Genomic DNA, 17103 nt, shown 5'->3' with positions numbered 1-17103 from the left:
GATGTGTGGCATTGGTATTTTATTACAAAGGAAATATGAGATCATTTTTAAAACTGAGTCCACTGATGAAGTCAGCCTCAGCTGTTCCAGTCCTGAAATCGGAAACAGTCACTTGCGATTTTCCAAACAGGCTGGTCATTGTTGGGTGAAGCCTGAGCGGTCAGGAGAAAGTTCTGGTTGAAGAAACGCTGTTTGTTTCCTTCAAACTTGACGGTCCCACCAGTGACCACAAGCAGTGTGGTCTGGCCTTGGGTTGCTTGTTCTGTGAATCAAGAAAAGGGATGACTGGTGTGCAGAGACATGGATATTTTCATCCTTAAATATGTGACACACTCCAGGAAACACACTTGTGTACAGCACATACAAATTGGTTTGTATTCTCTATATTTTCTACACATTTTATATAGGCTTTTAAATGTATAGTTTATTTCTACCTCTAAATTTTGACTTTATGTGGCTTTAGTTTTTACTTTTAAATGAATAAACTATTGGCGTATTTCCACCGGCTCTACTCACCTCGCCTCTGCATGGCACGACACAACACAGCACGATTTGGTTGCTTCTCCACTACAAAAAAGTACCTACTTAAAGTGGGCGGAGTCATCACTGCACAGCTGAGTGAAACTGCAGTGACTTCGTTTTATATGCCACACACACACAGACACCGACAGACAGACAGAAGCATGCACGCTGTTGGGCTTGATTTGTGTGTGGGACGTCTCTTCCTGTGACGGCACTCTGGTCAGTCAGTGGCCGGCAGTCTGACCAATCATCGCATAGTACCTACTCAGCACGCTTCTGGAACCTCGCCTGAGCAGTAGTACCTGGTAACAGGTACTATTTTTGTGGCGAGGCGAGGCGTGGCGAGGCGTGGCGAGGCGAGTAGAGCCGGTGGAAATGCGCCACAAATTGCTCCCACTTACCATGAACTGGCTGACAATCCAGCGTGTGCACTTGGAACTCACTGGACGGCAGCGACTCAAAAAACTCAGCCAACGCGTCCTGTCCTGATATAGCATTGCCATTCCACACCAGTGTCGCTTTGTCCAGATAGAGTCGGGTCAAATTCTGTAAATACAGACAGTAAAAAGGGAGAATAACAACATCATTTAAAAGCAGAACATAGTGTTATGCTCTGCTGTACAGCCTGACCAACACTGACTTGTAGGAGCAATATCGCTATTGAGATCCAATCCAATCTTATTTATAAAGCACTTTAAAAAAACAAAGTGCTGTACATCAGAGATAAATACTTTAAGAAAAACATCAGATAATAGATACATTCTTGACAAGAATCCAGAAAAAATCCAGGCATAGTTTTCATTTTTTAAACATTCTTGCACCTTAGTGAAATACTAGTGTTGAAATTAAACGCTCTGCATACCCATAAAAAGAGCACGATATTTGAAAATGGCTTGGCCAATTTTTTAACTTAAAAATAAATGATAACAATAATAAAAATAAGTCGATTGGTGTAAATCAAACACACTGTTGACAATTGAAATATTATCTTAGTGAAATACTACTACAAGTATTACAGTATTATCATCATGTGCACCACACGGACAAAAGAAGAGAAACCCCCTGTGACCACAGATGCTAATATTTCTTTTCCTTGGAGACATATTGCCTAGGAGAGACCCAGGTGTTCCTGTTGGCTGTTTGCTGAGTCCAGGTTTTAAATTTCATTATCATCACCTCTGCTTTGCCTGCTGTGTTATGTCTGTCTTTTGTGATAAAAGCCCTAATTAGTTGGAAGATTAAGGTTCATTAGACCTCACACAGAAAAATGAAAAGGTAACAGGTGTTACTGACAACACTAACAATTCCATTCCATTTCAATTCCATATGAGTCAGCTAGCATGTAAATTAAAACCAGTGAGTATTAATTTGGTTATTGACACCTGTGCGTTGCCTACTGTGACCTTTCTCCATGTCCTCCAAAAAAGTGCTTTTGCCAGTGTCAACACATGTATTGTTTTTTCATGTGAAGAGACATCGCAACTGTAAAACATGGAGGACGCTCAGTTGTTGTTCTGTGAAGGGTCAATGAAACCAGATGTTTTTGTTTCCATGTTCTGGAGATTAACTTGCTGCCCACTGCTCTGTTATCAGTCACAGGTCATGGCTTCCTCTCCAAAGAAAACAAAACCTGCATCTACAAAGCATGTGATAATAAACAGCATTGCAGTCTTGTGAAGTGGAATGCCATGAATCAAGAATCTTAATCCCAGTGATCATCAGTGATCAATTGCAAAATTGCAATTATTTTGACTAAAATGTGCCATGATTCGTGATATCAGAGGGAATGGGTTTTTTTTTACATATAATTATTCTAATTTTCCTTTGAAGAACACATTCTAAATTATTGCTCTGAAATATGTGTGTAGATCTGTGAGAAACAGATGTTTTCTTCAGTCTATAGGTCAGCCTTTTTCAAACTGTGGGGCAGGCCCCCCTGGGGGGGCGTGGAGACTCTCTGGGGGGGGGGCACATGTTCTGTCTAAAGTTTAGCAGGCAGAACTTTTGGTCTCGCTGTAAGCTGGACTCATTTAAGTGACTTACCACAACAAAACCTCCACTGGTGACAAGGTTTGAATAATAGAGAAGTTTCTGAGGAGCAAAAAGAAAACTGTGCAACTAACAATAAGCCAACGTCAGCCGAACGGAACAACCAAAGACCTCTCTGTGTGTTGTGTCTCAAAACATTGGCAGGGGACAGCATTTGTATTGTTAAAACAAAAAACAGCAAATGATTGATATTTGTAAAGTATTCTTTGTCATCCAAATGTATTTATTGTTTAAAAAATGACACATTTCATATTTTTATTTGAAAATTGCTTTCTCACAAAGCAATATTGAGGTTATTTGTATCGCTAAAGCAAAAATGTCCCGGGGGCCCGCGGGAAATTTCTTCCTGTTTCCAAAGGAGGGCCCAACAGAAAAAGTTTGGGAACCACTGCTATAGGTTATGATGTGTATAGGTCAAGACAGTATTTGATCTAAAATGGTAATTTGACACACATTTTAGCTTTAAGAAATATTGCACCTCCTGCAGTTTGAAAACTAGTAGGCCACATTGCAATTTTGATAGAATTTGATTAATTGTTCAGCCCTAATTTAAATTATTTATGTCAATTATTTTCTCAGTTAAGGGAATACTTGATTGGTCCACAAAAGATAATCAGATAATGTTCCCCAAAAGGAAAGAAAACAAGTTAATATTTAAGCTTTTAAAAGAAGCTGAAAACTCAGAGAGCTAGGTTTAATTATTAAAAAAAATAAATTAAAACAGATAAAATCGATTATTATCAAAATAGTTGAGAAATCAATTAATAATAAATTAATCCTTGTCGCCCTAAAGTACACATAACACTGATACACCCGATAATACACTCGGCCAAAGGATACTTGTGTATTTTATGTGAAACAGAGAAGACAGGATCATTACCCACCCTCCTTTTCTTGTCCATACAGTCGTAGTAAATGTTGACAAATTCTTCTGAATAACGACATGACTGGTCCACATGGGTCCTGAAATCCTGTTGTGACAACCACAAATGCATCGAGTTAGACATTAGCAGAATAGCTAAACTCAAGTCAGTTGTCTATTTCGGTCTATAAGAGTATGGAAAGTTTCAGACTTACCAATGTGCTCGCCATAACGAAAACGGGAACAACGTTGAGGACAATAATCAATTGGATAATTGTGAATCTTTTACAGCTTCAAGTTGTGTAGTTCTCTTGTTCATGATGCACTATCTGCCGCCATTTTGTTGGTAATATTACTTCCTCCGGTCACCAACGATACTCTACAAAATAAAAGATTTGCATCTTACTTTCAGATCGTCGGGTTCAACGTCAGACATTTGTTTTCACAATTTCTAGCCACCCTCATTCAAACTAAATAGGCGCAATTTGTAGGTGTCTGTAGTTTGTCTTTGTTGCTGTGTTCTTTGGCTTTGTTGCACTGTGTGAACATTTCCTGTTTTTATACGTACATTGTTATTTACAACTTCTTATTTCCGGCGAAAGTAACAGCAATTCGCCCTCGTCATGTTGTCATCGTCGTTGTGGTATTTTAATTTGAAAAGAAAAAAATCGAGCCATGCGGAAGTGGAGTTCATAATTTCCGGGGTCATTTCTTTACTGATTCAAATCTGAAACGATTCAAGTCCTGAATGTACTGTCAGTGTGTTCTGTCTGACAACGACAGTTTTTGTATTAATAATGGAGGGTTCCGTGTCAAATGTGGAAGTGTGTAATTTTGCTTATACGGGACAGTTTGAGAAATTAAGGGAGTGTATTCTGTCAGATAAAACGCTTGCCTGGAAAACGGACCAGGTAAGAACGAATGACCCAGCAAACTTTAAACCTCGCGATATTTGCTTTTCTTTCCTCAGACTATCGAAACAAAGGCGCATGCCAAGTGAAGCCTCCCACGTGATTGTCCTGTACTCTCTGTTATTTCAGGACCGGAGAACCGCTCTTCACTGGGCCTGTTCTGCTGGACACACCAACATTGTGGAGTTTCTGCTTGACCTGGGAGTTGAAGTGAATCTGCAAGATGACGTACATTCATTTCTGTTAAATATTTACCATTCTTTTGTGTGTTAAAAAAGTGTGATGCTGTGTTTTTGTACTACAAAGAGGTAGAGGTAAAATCCATAAAACTAGACAGGTGCACTTCACAATATAATCACTATCACAACAAGCCAGGTCAAAATTGGTATGTAAAAACATGTCAATATTCACATCTTATTGACCTGTGTCTTCTTGCTGCAAAGGCAAGAGTCATTTCATCCCAAAATTGTGAAATTGTCATGCCATGTCAGGACAAAACTAAAACCATTCTGTTCAAGGAGCTTTCATTTTACGTCTTTAACAAAACCTTGGTGAGGCATAGATCAAGGTAAAAGCATAACATCTATTCTGAACCTTTGGGTGTTGTCAAAGTGAATTACTGGGTCTCTTGCAGAATGAAAGAAATATGTTGTGCTCTCAGTCACAAAATGAACTTATGGGGATGAACTCCATGGTCTGTGTCTAGCTAACAGGACACACTGCTTGTCACTCAGCTATTGCACTGATGAATGTTGGTAGACGCATCATGTTAGAAAGTAGTAGAAAGAACAGAGGCTGGTCAATGAAGGGAGGATGAATGCAGATTAATGCAAAGTGCAGCTTGAAGAAAACACACTCATGTATGTGTAGATGACTCAATGTGAGGCTGGTGGTTCACCTCTTAGCATGATAATGATTTGACTCATCAAAAAAATGCACTTCTCTTCAGCTGTCTGACTAAATCCTAGACTTAAAACCACAGTGCGTAACTTTAGGAAATTTTTGCTGTGTCTCTGCCTGTTTGGCCTTGTTATGCTGCGTCTTAGGGCTGAACAATTAATCAAAATTTTATCTAAATCGCGATATGGCCTACTGCAATTTTCAAATCACAAGGGGCACGATATTTTTTTTTTAAAGCCAAAGTGTGTCAAATTATCATTTTTGATTAATGTCTTCATCTATGCAAATCGTATTCTACAGACTGAAGAGAACAATTATTGAATTTAGTTAAAATGATAATAATGATGTAAAAATCATCATTCTCTCTGATACCACAAATCATACTGCAATTCCTGTCAAAATAATCGCAATTAGATATTTATTCAAAATTGTTCAGCCCTACAGTACGTCTTCATCTAAAAATGGGCTATGGGCAAGGAAAGCTCGGAGGAAGAGAAGCTGTGAGAAAGAGAAGAATGAATTTCTAAATTTATTTCTGGAAGCACCTCTTTGTGTTTTGTTTTTCCTACTGTAATCTATTTGCACCTGTCTTATTTTACTTTTGCAATGGTACTAATCATTTCTTGTGTGCACTGTAGGAATGTTCTCCCAGGAGATATGAGATCTAAACACTGCAATACTGAGAAACACAGAGAGAGGAAATAAATAAATAATAAATATATATATATATATATGTATTTTTTTAATATATATGTGTGTGTGTATGTATATATATATATATATGTGTGTATATGTAGATGCCTCTTCAGCAGAATAAATCTCTACAAACTGCTACGTTTAAGCAGTTTATTCCATTCTTCCCAACAAGTCCTGAATGCAATAAACTGCTTAAATGTAAGTGTTTTGTAGAGATATATTTATTCTGCTGAAAAATCTACATATTTTTCACTTTGTCACTGTGTTTTTAAATGTCGATTAAGGGGGGTTTGTTTCATTTTAATTTAATGTACACAGAAATAAAATAAAATTTAATATGGGGGTCTGTATGTGCATGTATTTATATGGTTGTGAGGACATGCTTTTGACGGTCAAGGGTTAGAATTAGGATTATATTGAGTACTTTGAGTAGTTCATTCAATTAAATTTGTATTGACTAATAAATGTGATGTTTTTTCTTTCCAGGCTTCGTGGAGCCCTCTTCACATTGCAGCATCAGCAGGCAGAGAAGACATAGTGAGATCTCTGATATCCAAAGGAGCTCAGCTGAATTCGGTTAATCAGAATGGATGCACCCCTCTGCACTATGCTGCCTCCAAAGACAGATATGAGGTGAGGTTTCTAGCTTGCTTATTCTGCCTCATGAAGGTGCATGTCTGTACTTTGTGCATGTAATCTTATGTATTCTGTCTCTGTAGCATATTTCAATTAGAGTAGCTCTTATGATTGTTATTATATTAAGTATTACATTTTATGTCAGAGATCTATTGGTTTCTACATGTATTTTTATGTATTTATACACAGTGCCCTCCTATAGTACTGGAACAGAGTACTATAGGAGCATTTGGGTTTGACATCAAAAGATGAATATGAACATTTCAGCTTTCAATTCCAGGCATTTACATCATGATCTGATACACAACATAGAAAATACCATGTGATCAAAAGTAGGAACATGTGACTGACAGGTGTGTTGTGTTGCCAGGTGTGTCCCATTACATTGTTTAATCAAACAATAAATAGCACTGAATGTCTACGCTCAGTTTCAGATTGGATAGGATAGGTTTTGCATGTGCAGACAGCATTTAGAAGTGGAATCAACATGAAAACCAGCTGTCTATGGGTGAAAAGCAAGCAATTTTGAGAGAAGATGGGAAATCGATCAGAGCCATTGCACAAACAATGCCCATAGCCAGTACAACCATTTGGAATGTCCTGAAGAGAAGAAGAAAGAAACCACTGGTGTACTAAGCAACCAATGTCCAACAGGTAGACCAAGGAAAACATCAGCAGTTGATGACAGAAACATTGTGAGAGTTGTAAAGAAAGAGCCTAAAACTGTTAGTGACATCAGCAACAACCTCCAGAGGGCAGGAGTGAAGGTATCACAATCTACTGTTCACAGAAGACTTCATGAACAAACGTACATAGGCTACACCTGAAGATGCAAACCACTCAATAGCAAGAACGATAGGAGGGCCAAGGTGATATTTGTTAAAAAGTACAGAGACAAGCCTCAAAAATTCTGGGAAAAAGTTTTATGGACTGGTGAGACAAAAATGAACTTTTACCAAAGCGATGGAAAGGCTAAGTTTGGAGAAAGAAATTATCTGCTCATGATCCCAAACATGCAAGCTCATCTGTCAAACATGGTGGAGATAATGTCATGGTTTGGTCTTGCATGGTTCCATCTGGGATGGCCTCATTAATCCTCATTGATGATGTAACACACTATGGCCACAGCAAAATTAACTCAGAAGTCTACAGAAACATTTTCTCTACCAATTTAAAGAAAAATGCAAACATGCAGCAAGATAACAACCCCAAACACACAGAGGAGTTCATCAGGGGCAAGAAGTGGAAGGTTTTAGACTGGCCAAGTCAATCTCCACACTTAAACCCTATAGAGCACGCGTTTTACCTGCTCAAGAGGAGACTAATGGCGTATTTCCACCGGGTCTACTCGCCTCGCCTCGGCATGGCACGACACGGCGCGATTGGTTGCTTCTCCACTACAAAAAAATACCTACTTAACGTGGGTGGAGTCATCACTGCATGGCTGAGTGAAACTCCGGTGACTTTGTTTTATACACAACACACACACACACACACACGAGTGACTAGTGACTTTACACCAGGCTCCTGTAGTTGTTGGAGATTAACCCACATAGGGTTGTTGAGTAGTTTTAACTTATCTACAATTCGGCACTGTTCGGCTAGATTTCTGTCCTATATGATTTTCTATTTTATGTTGACTGGATAGCCCTATGTCAGCTTAGATTGGCACAGCACCCCCCGTGACCTTTGGTGGAGGATAAAGTGGTAGATTATGGATGGACAGATGGATGCTGAGAATACAAGAGGCTAGGGTGAGATCATCTAGTCTTCAAGGAACGTGTTATAAATGATAACTAGAGAGTCAGCAGTTTATTTGATTGTGAAACTAATTGTCGATGCATCAGCATTTAACATTGAAGTCAGTTTCCATATTACAGTAGGTGTTTTTCATTGCTCATATTTAAGGACAGCACAGTGGCAAAATGATTTGTATTATTCTTAGTAGCTACTGTAAGTATCATAACTATCCAGAAACTACTGTTGTAATAGGAAATGCCCACTGGTTTTCCCTTCCATGTATGTGCAACTAAACAATCACAATGATACCACAGATGTAAAAGTGAGACAACTAAAGGGCTGACCTAGCTGATAATAGCTAACTTCTGGGATTTCCCCTCTTACTATTAGAGAATAACTATGATCTGAAAAATGGAAGTGATGCTCCCCACACGAGAAGTCAAAATGTCCCTGTTTCCACGCATTGACCATGTGGTAATGTGTGGCTAAAAGGTATCGGTTACTATAGGCAGTGTTTTTTCAGAGAGAGTTGAATTGATGTTTGTCACATCGTTTATTCTCATTGATACTAAATTGCAGAACATATTGTGATGTTACGGTGTAACTGGATGGTGGAGAATAACAAGGAGGAGCTTTGTAGCTCAACTTGCCATAGCAACAGCTAACCAGAGGTTGGGGTGTCCTCAGGGAAAACAAAACAGGGTGGCTAACCCACAAGCAATATTCTTTCACTGAAAGATTAAATATCCAGTGTGTAATATTGAGGATTTTATCAGATAAAATTGAATATACTATCCATAAGTATGTTTGTATAAGTGTATCATTGCTTCAAAAATAAAACGGGTTTGTATTTTTATAATATTAATAAAACAGTGCTTTTATATGCAATGTGGGCTTTATGGATCGTGTGCCACCATGTTCAACACCTTCCCAAACCAGTTAAAGTGTGTATTTTAAAGTGGAAGTTTTCTCCATAAACAAATAATAAATACATATGTTACCTGACTTACCTGATTGAGAAAGGAGGGGTGAGTCAAGGAGTCTCACCACTAGATGGCAAAAATTCTTTCACAGTGGACCTTCAAATGGAAAATCATCTAATTCTTTAAAGTAGGATACTTGTCCATGACTTGTAAGTGACACAGTTTTCTGTCTTTGTAGATTGCTTTGCTGTTACTGGAAAATGGAGCAGACCCTAATGCCACTGACAAGTTGGAGTCAACTCCCCTTCACAGAGCCGCTGCTAAGGGAAACTACCGCCTCATCCAGCTGCTCCTCAAAGAAAGTGCCTCAACTAACATCCAGGACTCGCAAGGCAACACGCCACTGTATGTGTGAATAAGCATTTGTCCAATACCACATTGTGGCTGCTGGCCATAGTTTCGAAACATGTTTTCACTGTTATTGGTATCCAGCTATGCTGATGTGTAGTAGTGTTTTTGTTTTTTAATTTGAGATTTTCATCTTTAGCCTGTCATAGGAGAGGTGGTTTTTTTTTAGTTAAAAAATTAAATTTTTACATGTTTTTTTCACCAGCCACCTGGCTTGCGATGAGGAACGCGTGGAAGCAGCCAAGGTACTAGTGGAACATGGAGCCAGTATCTACATAGAGAACAAGGAGGAGAAAACCCCCCTCCAGTTAGCCAAGGGTGGTCTGGCCAACATACTTCGTCGGATCGTGGAGGGATGACACCTTTTACTGACCTACTAGTCTTGGTCCATTTGGATTCCCTACTATTGCTAAGATACCTAATGAAAAATCTCATCCCAGTAAATCCCTTTTGGGCAGGCTGGTGTGACACTTTGAGATGTGTGACAGGTGAAAAATGAGAGAGCATCAAGGAAAAATGTTGGACGGAAGAGTGTCTAGTACTTGTGCGTGGGATAATAGCCTGTGTAGACATGAGAGGTCTGATTGAAAACACTCCTGCTCTAAGCCACCTGGCACTGCAGCCTGTTTTTTTTTTTTATGACGTTTGAATTGTTAAAAAAACCCCAAAAAGGCGCTTATTAAAAATCTATGTTCAGCTTCTTAACAAATTATGTTTGGGGTATGTTTTTTTCTGCACGTGTATCTACACACATTGTAGGTGCCGTCATAACTTCTGTAAATGATGATGGTTCAAAATGCTGTGTGAAAACCCAACGTTATAATGCTGTTAAATACACATTCCTCTCAACTTAATACAAAGATATACATGTCCTCACCCTAGATAATTGCTTGTTTTGAGGGGTTTTTTTCTAAGCTTTTTTCTGTTTATTGTGTGATTCAGGGGATATTCATATTTGTCCAGCATGGGTTAATTATGAATAAACCGAAACGGGGAGGATTGATAGACAGGCGTGGGTTTACTCGGGGCACCCCCACCCACACTGTGAAAGGCCCTGCCTTTGTTACGTCAGTGGTCAGCTGGGCTGCGCATGAGCAGTTGCGCATTTTCCAGCGTTCTCAACCCCGTTACTTCCACTTCCTCATAGCGAGGTCACAAAAAGTAAACTGCTCTCTTGAGTCATTGGCCTAACCTGTAGGCGGTGTCCACGGCAAAGACTGGCTGACAGAAGAGACCACATAAGGTATCAAAACGTTAGTTTTTTCTGTTTTGTAACTACACCCGAATAAATAACTTTCTGACCTACTGTCATGTACAGCAGTCGAGCTAACGAAGCTAGCAGACGTTTGTTGCTATCGTTAGATGATATCTTCCCAATACCGTATACTGAATATTATTGCTGCAATTCAGAGCACTGGTCAAAGTCCATATGAGCTGCCCTTAAACATCGGTGTTTTCTTTGTCGGCGTAGTTTACCCAGTGGCGTAGTTTTAGCTTCACATATTGACCTGAAACTACGCCACTGGGCTGTGCTGTGTGTGTGGTTGGCAAATTGTCAGCTGTTAAACGCAAACATAAACTTTGCTCCCATCGACGTTTACCTGCCACGGTCTACCAGGCCGTAACGTCGCTGTTTTTAACCTTTTAAACGCAGGTCTGACTGTGTGGTCATTTCAAACTGTTTGTATACACTCGTCGGTTACTCTATCAGGTGGACAGGACCCCTGAAAAGTGACAGCGGTGACGCCTGTTGTGATTGTTCTGCTGCTGTAGCCCATCTGTTTCAAGGCTCTCAAGACAGAGATGTCCTCTGCTTACCTTGACTAATACAATATTATTACAGTAGTGGTCAATTTCATCTGACCACCAATCGCTTTCAAATCCAAATCGCCATTTGAAACAATGCAACTAGAAAATCTCAGAGGCTGCAATTTAATCGTTTTTATGTTTTCTAGGTCCCATTCCAGTAATAAAAAATGCATACATGCAGAAAACCTCGTTAAATTATACATAATATTTTAAAATAGTATAAAAAGGTGTCCATTTATGCTGTAGTACATATTTTAAGGAAGATATACTGAAAATGCTTATTACAAATCATATGCACAACAAAGGCACTGGATATTTTCTTTTCTTCTATGATTTAAAGGCAGGCTGTTTCATACCAACTCTTTTAATTCAAAGGAACGTCTGTATGTCCATCTGTCAGGTTCGCTTTTTCTGCATCAAAGGCATCAAAGGATGACAGGTGGCCTTTGATGACTTTGTGAAACTTTACATTCCCTCTGCCATAAAACATTGTGATTGGTGTGAAGAACAAGAAGAGGAAAATAAAGAAAGAGAACAAACAAACTACCAAGTATGTTTGTATGGGTGAATAATCGCTTTAAATCGAAAATCATTTGCTTTTCATAGCCTTAAACTTTTAAAAAAAATGTTTTTACTTTAGGCAACTTTACAAGAGCTTCCATCTTGTGCAACTATGTTCACTTGAGTGATATCAAACTTGGCAGTGCTGATATCAGTAGAAATGCAACACATATCTCACTAAATGAGTGCACCTGCTTGATTAAGACAGAAAGAGGATATGCAATGCTATGTGCCCTGATGCTGAGTCAGCTGAAGCCAAGATGAGGGTACTGCATCAGTTCTCTGTAAACCCTAGAGATGGTTGTGTGTGAAAATCCATGTTGATCTGCAGTTTTTGAAATCTCAAGACCAACCTCTCTGGCACCAACAATTATTTCTTTTTCAAATTCTCTTTAATCGCCTTCCTTCCTCATTCTGAAGCTTGGTTTCAGCAGTTTGATTTGACCATGCCTATGTTACTCCTCCCATGTTATTGGTTGACAAGATATTTGTGTTATACTTTTAAAAAAGGTTTTTGTTAAATTCTTGTCATAGAAATTGAATTGAAAGGACAGATTTAAGGCAGCAAATAGTTTTTTGGGGGGCATTTCTTGTGTGAATTGTTGTTGTTTTGTCTTCATAATGCTAACTTTTTTTATTCTGTCCTATCCTGTCCTTACTATTTTACATCCTAAATATTAGTACTGTTTGATTATTCGTATTCTTATCGTCTCATATCCTTTTAGTGTTGTTTGGTTTCCTTTATTTGTTGGAATGCTAAGGTATACACCCTCAACCCTGCCTCTCCTGTGCCCAACCCTCACATGGAATATTCAATGCCACCATGTGATTATGTGTGGCAGTTTCTCTTAAAGGCACAGTAACACTCTTAAAGCGTATCTAAATAAATGTTAATGAAGTACTTTGTTTCCCTTTAACCTTAAGAATGTCACATAATGAGTAAAAAAACAATTTTGGCACACTCATTGTTTTTGTCTTTCTGTTTTATCTACAGAAATTCCATCCAACAAGTCATCCCACTCAGCAGGCTCTAACATGTGCGATTTTGGACAAGACAGCAACTTGGAGACAGATTTCACATCTAATTTTTCCAGTATGAACAGTCGGCTGGACTCGTTCCGTGGTTCTAGTCTGGCTCAGCAGGTGCCAGCAGAGAGGCTGGCCCGGGCTGGCTTCTACTTCACTGGCCCTGGTGATCGTGTCTGCTGTTTCAGCTGTCAGAAGACTGTGGAAAACTGGCACAGGGAAGACACACCTGTAGAGAGACATAAACAGGTGATAATACTAAGGATGAACAACAATGTGATTCTATTTCATTTTTTTATTCTGTTCTAAATCACTGAATGAAGCAATTTCTCTGTCACAGGTTTCCCCATCATGCACATTTCTCAGGTGCACAATTGGCTTTCACCCAAGTTTTGATACCACACTCACAAATGGTTCCATCTACAATGAAGAAGCAGAAGACCTGCAATATCGTTTGAGAACAGGAGAGGTGGTCGATGAGTCCACCTACCCAGTGGTACCTCACATGAAGAATGAAGAGGCCCGGCTTCAGACCTTCTCTTCTTGGCCATCTAATGCACCTGTGAGACCCCGGGATCTGGCCCAAGCCGGCCTCTACTACTTGGGAGAAAGCGATCGGGTGCAGTGTTTCTGTTGTGGTGGCATGCTGGCTGGCTGGGAGACGGGGGACACTCCATGGGGAGAACATGCCAAACATTTTCACAACTGCTTCTTCATCCTTGGGCACGATGTAGGCAACATCCCATTCCTGGGGAGTATAGAGGAGGAGGAGAGCAGCAGTAGACAGCAAGGAAACACTCGCGTCTCTATGGGCAGTTTTGAGGAGAGGCTTGATAGTTTTGCAGGTATCCAGCACCCTGTTGACTGTGAAAGACTTGCCAGAGCCGGCTTGTACAGCACAGGTAGAGCATAGACGCCTGACCAATGGTGAACACATTGGGACTAGAGAAAGTAATTTTTAAAAATATTTTTCTTGTTTTATATATTTATATAGCGCATTGTGTCTGTGCTTACAGGGACGGGAGACAGGGTGATGTGTTTCTGCTGTGGTGGAGGTTTGAAAGGCTGGCAGCCCGAGGAAGACCCTTGGGAAGAACATGCCAAACATTACCCTGGGTAAGAAATAAACACAACCTTTTGCCACTCCAGCATTATTCTTTTGGTTCCCACTGTAAAAGCAATCCTTACTGTGGCATTTGCTTTTGTTTTCATATAATTATATTTTCTTTTAATCAGATGCAGCTTCCTGTTAGCAGAAAAGGGTCCAGAATTTGTCAACAGCATCCAGCTTCAAGACCCACGAAGAAATGCAGCTGTAAGCTTTCAGTGCTTTTGCTTGTACATAAATACCTACATTGTTCAGGACTTTGCCAAGTAATCTAAACCATGATGTAAACAAACAAAAGTACATAATATGAAGATTAATCTGAACAAGTGATTTAATAAACTAATGATAAAAATAAGGACATAGTGACACCAAAAGTATTACTGAGTGTGGCAGTTTACACAGCTTACCTCTGTAACTGTTAAAGAATCTGTTCACCCCTACCTAAATGTAACTCTAGCTTTTCAATCAGGCGGGTTATAGCAGTGCATGTAAACACATTCTCCGATTTTTCAACATTAATCTGAGTTCTCTCTGTTAGGCCTGCCTTTGTGCATATAAACACAATCAATCAAATTCATATCTGCTATTGATTATATTGTAGTGATGCACACATTCCTGTGACACAGATAAATTGTCATTTGCCATATTTTACAGCTAAAAACAATGAGTGATGGCACTGCTTGTCATGTATTATTTGCGATACCTGCAGTTTTGTTGTTTCTAGTGATGTCACTCCTGGTGTTTTGATGTACTTAAATTATACTGAAAATAACTGTATCACCTTGTGTTCTGTTTTTTTGTTTAGACTTCAAGTCATCAGAATGGATTTTCTGGAAATACAAATGGTACATACTTGCATATTTTATTTTGATGGCCCAGTACTGATGCCCTGTACTGTAAATTTACAAGTATACTGTAAGTGTGTAACAAACAAAAATAACATGTATCGGTGTGTACACCAATTTTTGTGCTCAGACGTGCTGCAGTCTGCCATCGCTCGGAAGGCCATAGAGATAGGCATGAAGCCCTTTGTGGTGGAAAAGACCATCTTGGAGAAAATCAGTCGGACAGGTTCAGACTACTCCAGCCTGGAAGAACTTGTGGAGGATACCCTTAACAACACACCACAGAGTGATCCTGCCCTGACAGAGAGGCAAGGTACTGTACCCTCTCTGTCCAGAGCCGTATTTATCACATTAACAACAGTTGACTGCATAAAATAAAGCTTGATCAGCAGTGCTTTTAAGTAAAATCAACATGTTTTGGTCTTTTTCTTTCTCCTTTCAGATGAGGACCCACTGGAAAAACTAAGGAAGCTGCAGAGGGAAAAACAGTGTAAAATATGTATGGACAGAGATATTAGTATTGTCTTCATCCCGTGTGCACATCTGGTCACTTGTGAGCTCTGTTCAAGATCACTCATCAAATGTCCAATCTGCTGTGGAGCAATATCACAGAAGCTCAAGACATATATCTCTTAAGGCAATAACACTCTTGCTAAATTTTAATGCTGCTTTCTCACTATCTTTATAATTGTGTTTATTTTAATAGAAAATGTAGATAGCTTGTAATATATTTAAAGACCATATTGTCTGTGTGTATGCCAATGAAAGAACATGTAAATGTCTCCAGAAATAATATTTTATTTTGACAATCAAAGCATTGGTAGATGAGATTATATATAGTTAATGTTGATATATAATATTGCATACTGACAGCTGTTGAAACACACTAAAACATCATTAGCATTTTACTTTGCCAGGGGTGCCTTTCTCAAGGTTTATTTTGTAGTGTCTCCTTTTGTTGTTTTTACTTTGGACATTTAGCACAGTTGAACTGAACATAAGATAAAGTATCAGTTTAATTTAAATTTCATACAATTATGTGTCCTGCTCCTGTTTGTTGTCTGGTGTATTTGATTGATTGGTTTTCTTAACATTTGTTGCTGTTAAACATCTAATTTAATTGTTTTCAATATTAACAAGACTTATCATTAAAGTCAACTTTATTTGTGGACCTGAGATTCAATTAGCATGTAAATGGTGTAAATAACCATTCAATTTTCAATTATGTTGTACCATGAGAGTAAATAAAAATGAATGATTGTGCTTGGAATTTGTTTTTCCACTAATTGCTTTTACATTTCGTATTTTTTGACTACACCCTTTTACCTTTAACTCAAAATTGCTGTATAAAATGTGAAGACCCACTGTTCAAAACTTTAAGCTTGTTTGAGACTTTCTGGTTGTTATATTTTGTTTGGAAATATTTAACTTTTTCCCCGGTTTTTCTTCCATGGGGAATGAATTGAAAGGGTGTGTCAATGACAGACAAGGCAGATAAAACTCGTTATCGTTTTCTTTCAGCTTGAACATTTTTTCACTGCAAGTGGGAACTGGTTTTATTAAAATGGGAATTGTTTGAGGGGTATTTTTATTGGAATTTCTGTTGCTAGTTGCTACTAGTCAGCAGTGCAGCAAGTTTTAAAGCAAAGCACTGACTTACAGGTCTGACATGTGTATTTGTAATATTATATCACCCATTGTGACTACTATCTCCTACATTTTCAATGAATTAAATTCAACAATTTATACATGAAAACCTTCAACTTGTTCAGGGCATTTTCATCACTGTAGCAAAAGTTATCAGATTTGAATACAGACAAGCGTGCCCAGCGTTTCCACCCACTTTTGTGGTAATGCATGTTACAAAATTAGTTTGGGACCTGAACTACAATGGTGCTTATGATCTGTTTTAAAAAATAATGGGAGTGAGAAATAATTGACATTGCTGGGCTTGTTCCGGTAGCTTGTTCGAAATAATTCAGGATGTTCTGGTTTAATTGTTTTCCGCCTGTAACTTAGACAAAGTAAATCAAGAAGCTACGTGTGAATGTAGTATGCGACTTTGACCACTAGATGTCAGGTCATCAACTGTGAATCTAAAATGGGC

General features: G+C 38.8%; 3 protein-coding genes across 3 annotated transcripts; 2 read left to right on the top strand and 1 right to left on the bottom strand.

Moving 5' to 3' along the window:
• Positions 1-2: 2 nt before the first annotated feature.
• nxt2 (nuclear transport factor 2-like export factor 2) lies at positions 3-3801 on the bottom strand. Its single transcript, XM_044040464.1, has 4 exons — positions 3649-3801; positions 3456-3542; positions 924-1068; positions 3-262 (listed from the first exon to the last, which is right to left on the bottom strand). Exons 1-4 carry the CDS (start codon positions 3661-3663, stop codon positions 78-80), a joined length of 432 nt encoding a protein of 143 aa, XP_043896399.1. The 5' UTR covers positions 3664-3801; the 3' UTR covers positions 3-77.
• A 325-nt stretch (positions 3802-4126) lies between these two features.
• On the top strand, positions 4127-10528 carry psmd10 (proteasome 26S subunit, non-ATPase 10). The gene is made up of 5 exons (XM_044040692.1): positions 4127-4344; positions 4474-4572; positions 6427-6573; positions 9478-9644; positions 9853-10528. The coding sequence occupies exons 1-5, from the start codon at positions 4231-4233 to the stop codon at positions 10004-10006; spliced, it is 681 nt and encodes a 226-aa protein (XP_043896627.1). The 5' UTR covers positions 4127-4230; the 3' UTR covers positions 10007-10528.
• A 59-nt stretch (positions 10529-10587) lies between these two features.
• On the top strand, positions 10588-16266 carry LOC122778630 (X-linked inhibitor of apoptosis). The gene is made up of 8 exons (XM_044040691.1): positions 10588-10890; positions 13012-13292; positions 13384-13945; positions 14060-14159; positions 14280-14358; positions 14957-14996; positions 15127-15309; positions 15439-16266. The coding sequence occupies exons 2-8, from the start codon at positions 13053-13055 to the stop codon at positions 15630-15632; spliced, it is 1398 nt and encodes a 465-aa protein (XP_043896626.1). The 5' UTR covers positions 10588-10890; positions 13012-13052; the 3' UTR covers positions 15633-16266.
• Positions 16267-17103: the final 837 nt, after the last annotated feature.

Source organism: Solea senegalensis, linkage group LG12 (genome assembly GCF_019176455.1).
Source record: "Solea senegalensis isolate Sse05_10M linkage group LG12, IFAPA_SoseM_1, whole genome shotgun sequence".
NCBI classification, from domain to species: domain Eukaryota; kingdom Metazoa; phylum Chordata; class Actinopteri; order Pleuronectiformes; family Soleidae; genus Solea; species Solea senegalensis.
This window is presented reverse-complemented; position numbering and strand designations above follow the sequence as displayed.

Bases quoted from the DNA above. Each gene is read 5' to 3' on its own strand.
- nxt2 (XM_044040464.1), bottom strand. The intron at 1,069-3,455 runs GTGGGTAATGAT...CTGTATTTACAG, and splicing joins GTATGGACAAGAAAAGGAGG to AATTTGACCCGACTCTATCT. The intron at 263-923 runs GTAAGTGGGAGC...CTTGATTCACAG, and splicing joins GGATTGTCAGCCAGTTCATG to AACAAGCAACCCAAGGCCAG.
- LOC122778630 (XM_044040691.1), top strand. From the start codon at position 13,053: ATGTGCGATTTTGGACAAGACAGCAACTTGGAGACAGATTTCACATCT. The intron at 13,293-13,383 runs GTGATAATACTA...TCTCTGTCACAG, and splicing joins CTGTAGAGAGACATAAACAG to GTTTCCCCATCATGCACATT. The intron at 13,946-14,059 runs GTAGAGCATAGA...CTGTGCTTACAG, and splicing joins AGCCGGCTTGTACAGCACAG to GGACGGGAGACAGGGTGATG.
- psmd10 (XM_044040692.1), top strand. From the start codon at position 4,231: ATGGAGGGTTCCGTGTCAAATGTGGAAGTGTGTAATTTTGCTTATACG. The intron at 6,574-9,477 runs GTGAGGTTTCTA...CTGTCTTTGTAG, and splicing joins CCTCCAAAGACAGATATGAG to ATTGCTTTGCTGTTACTGGA. The intron at 9,645-9,852 runs GTATGTGTGAAT...TTTTTTCACCAG, and splicing joins TCGCAAGGCAACACGCCACT to CCACCTGGCTTGCGATGAGG.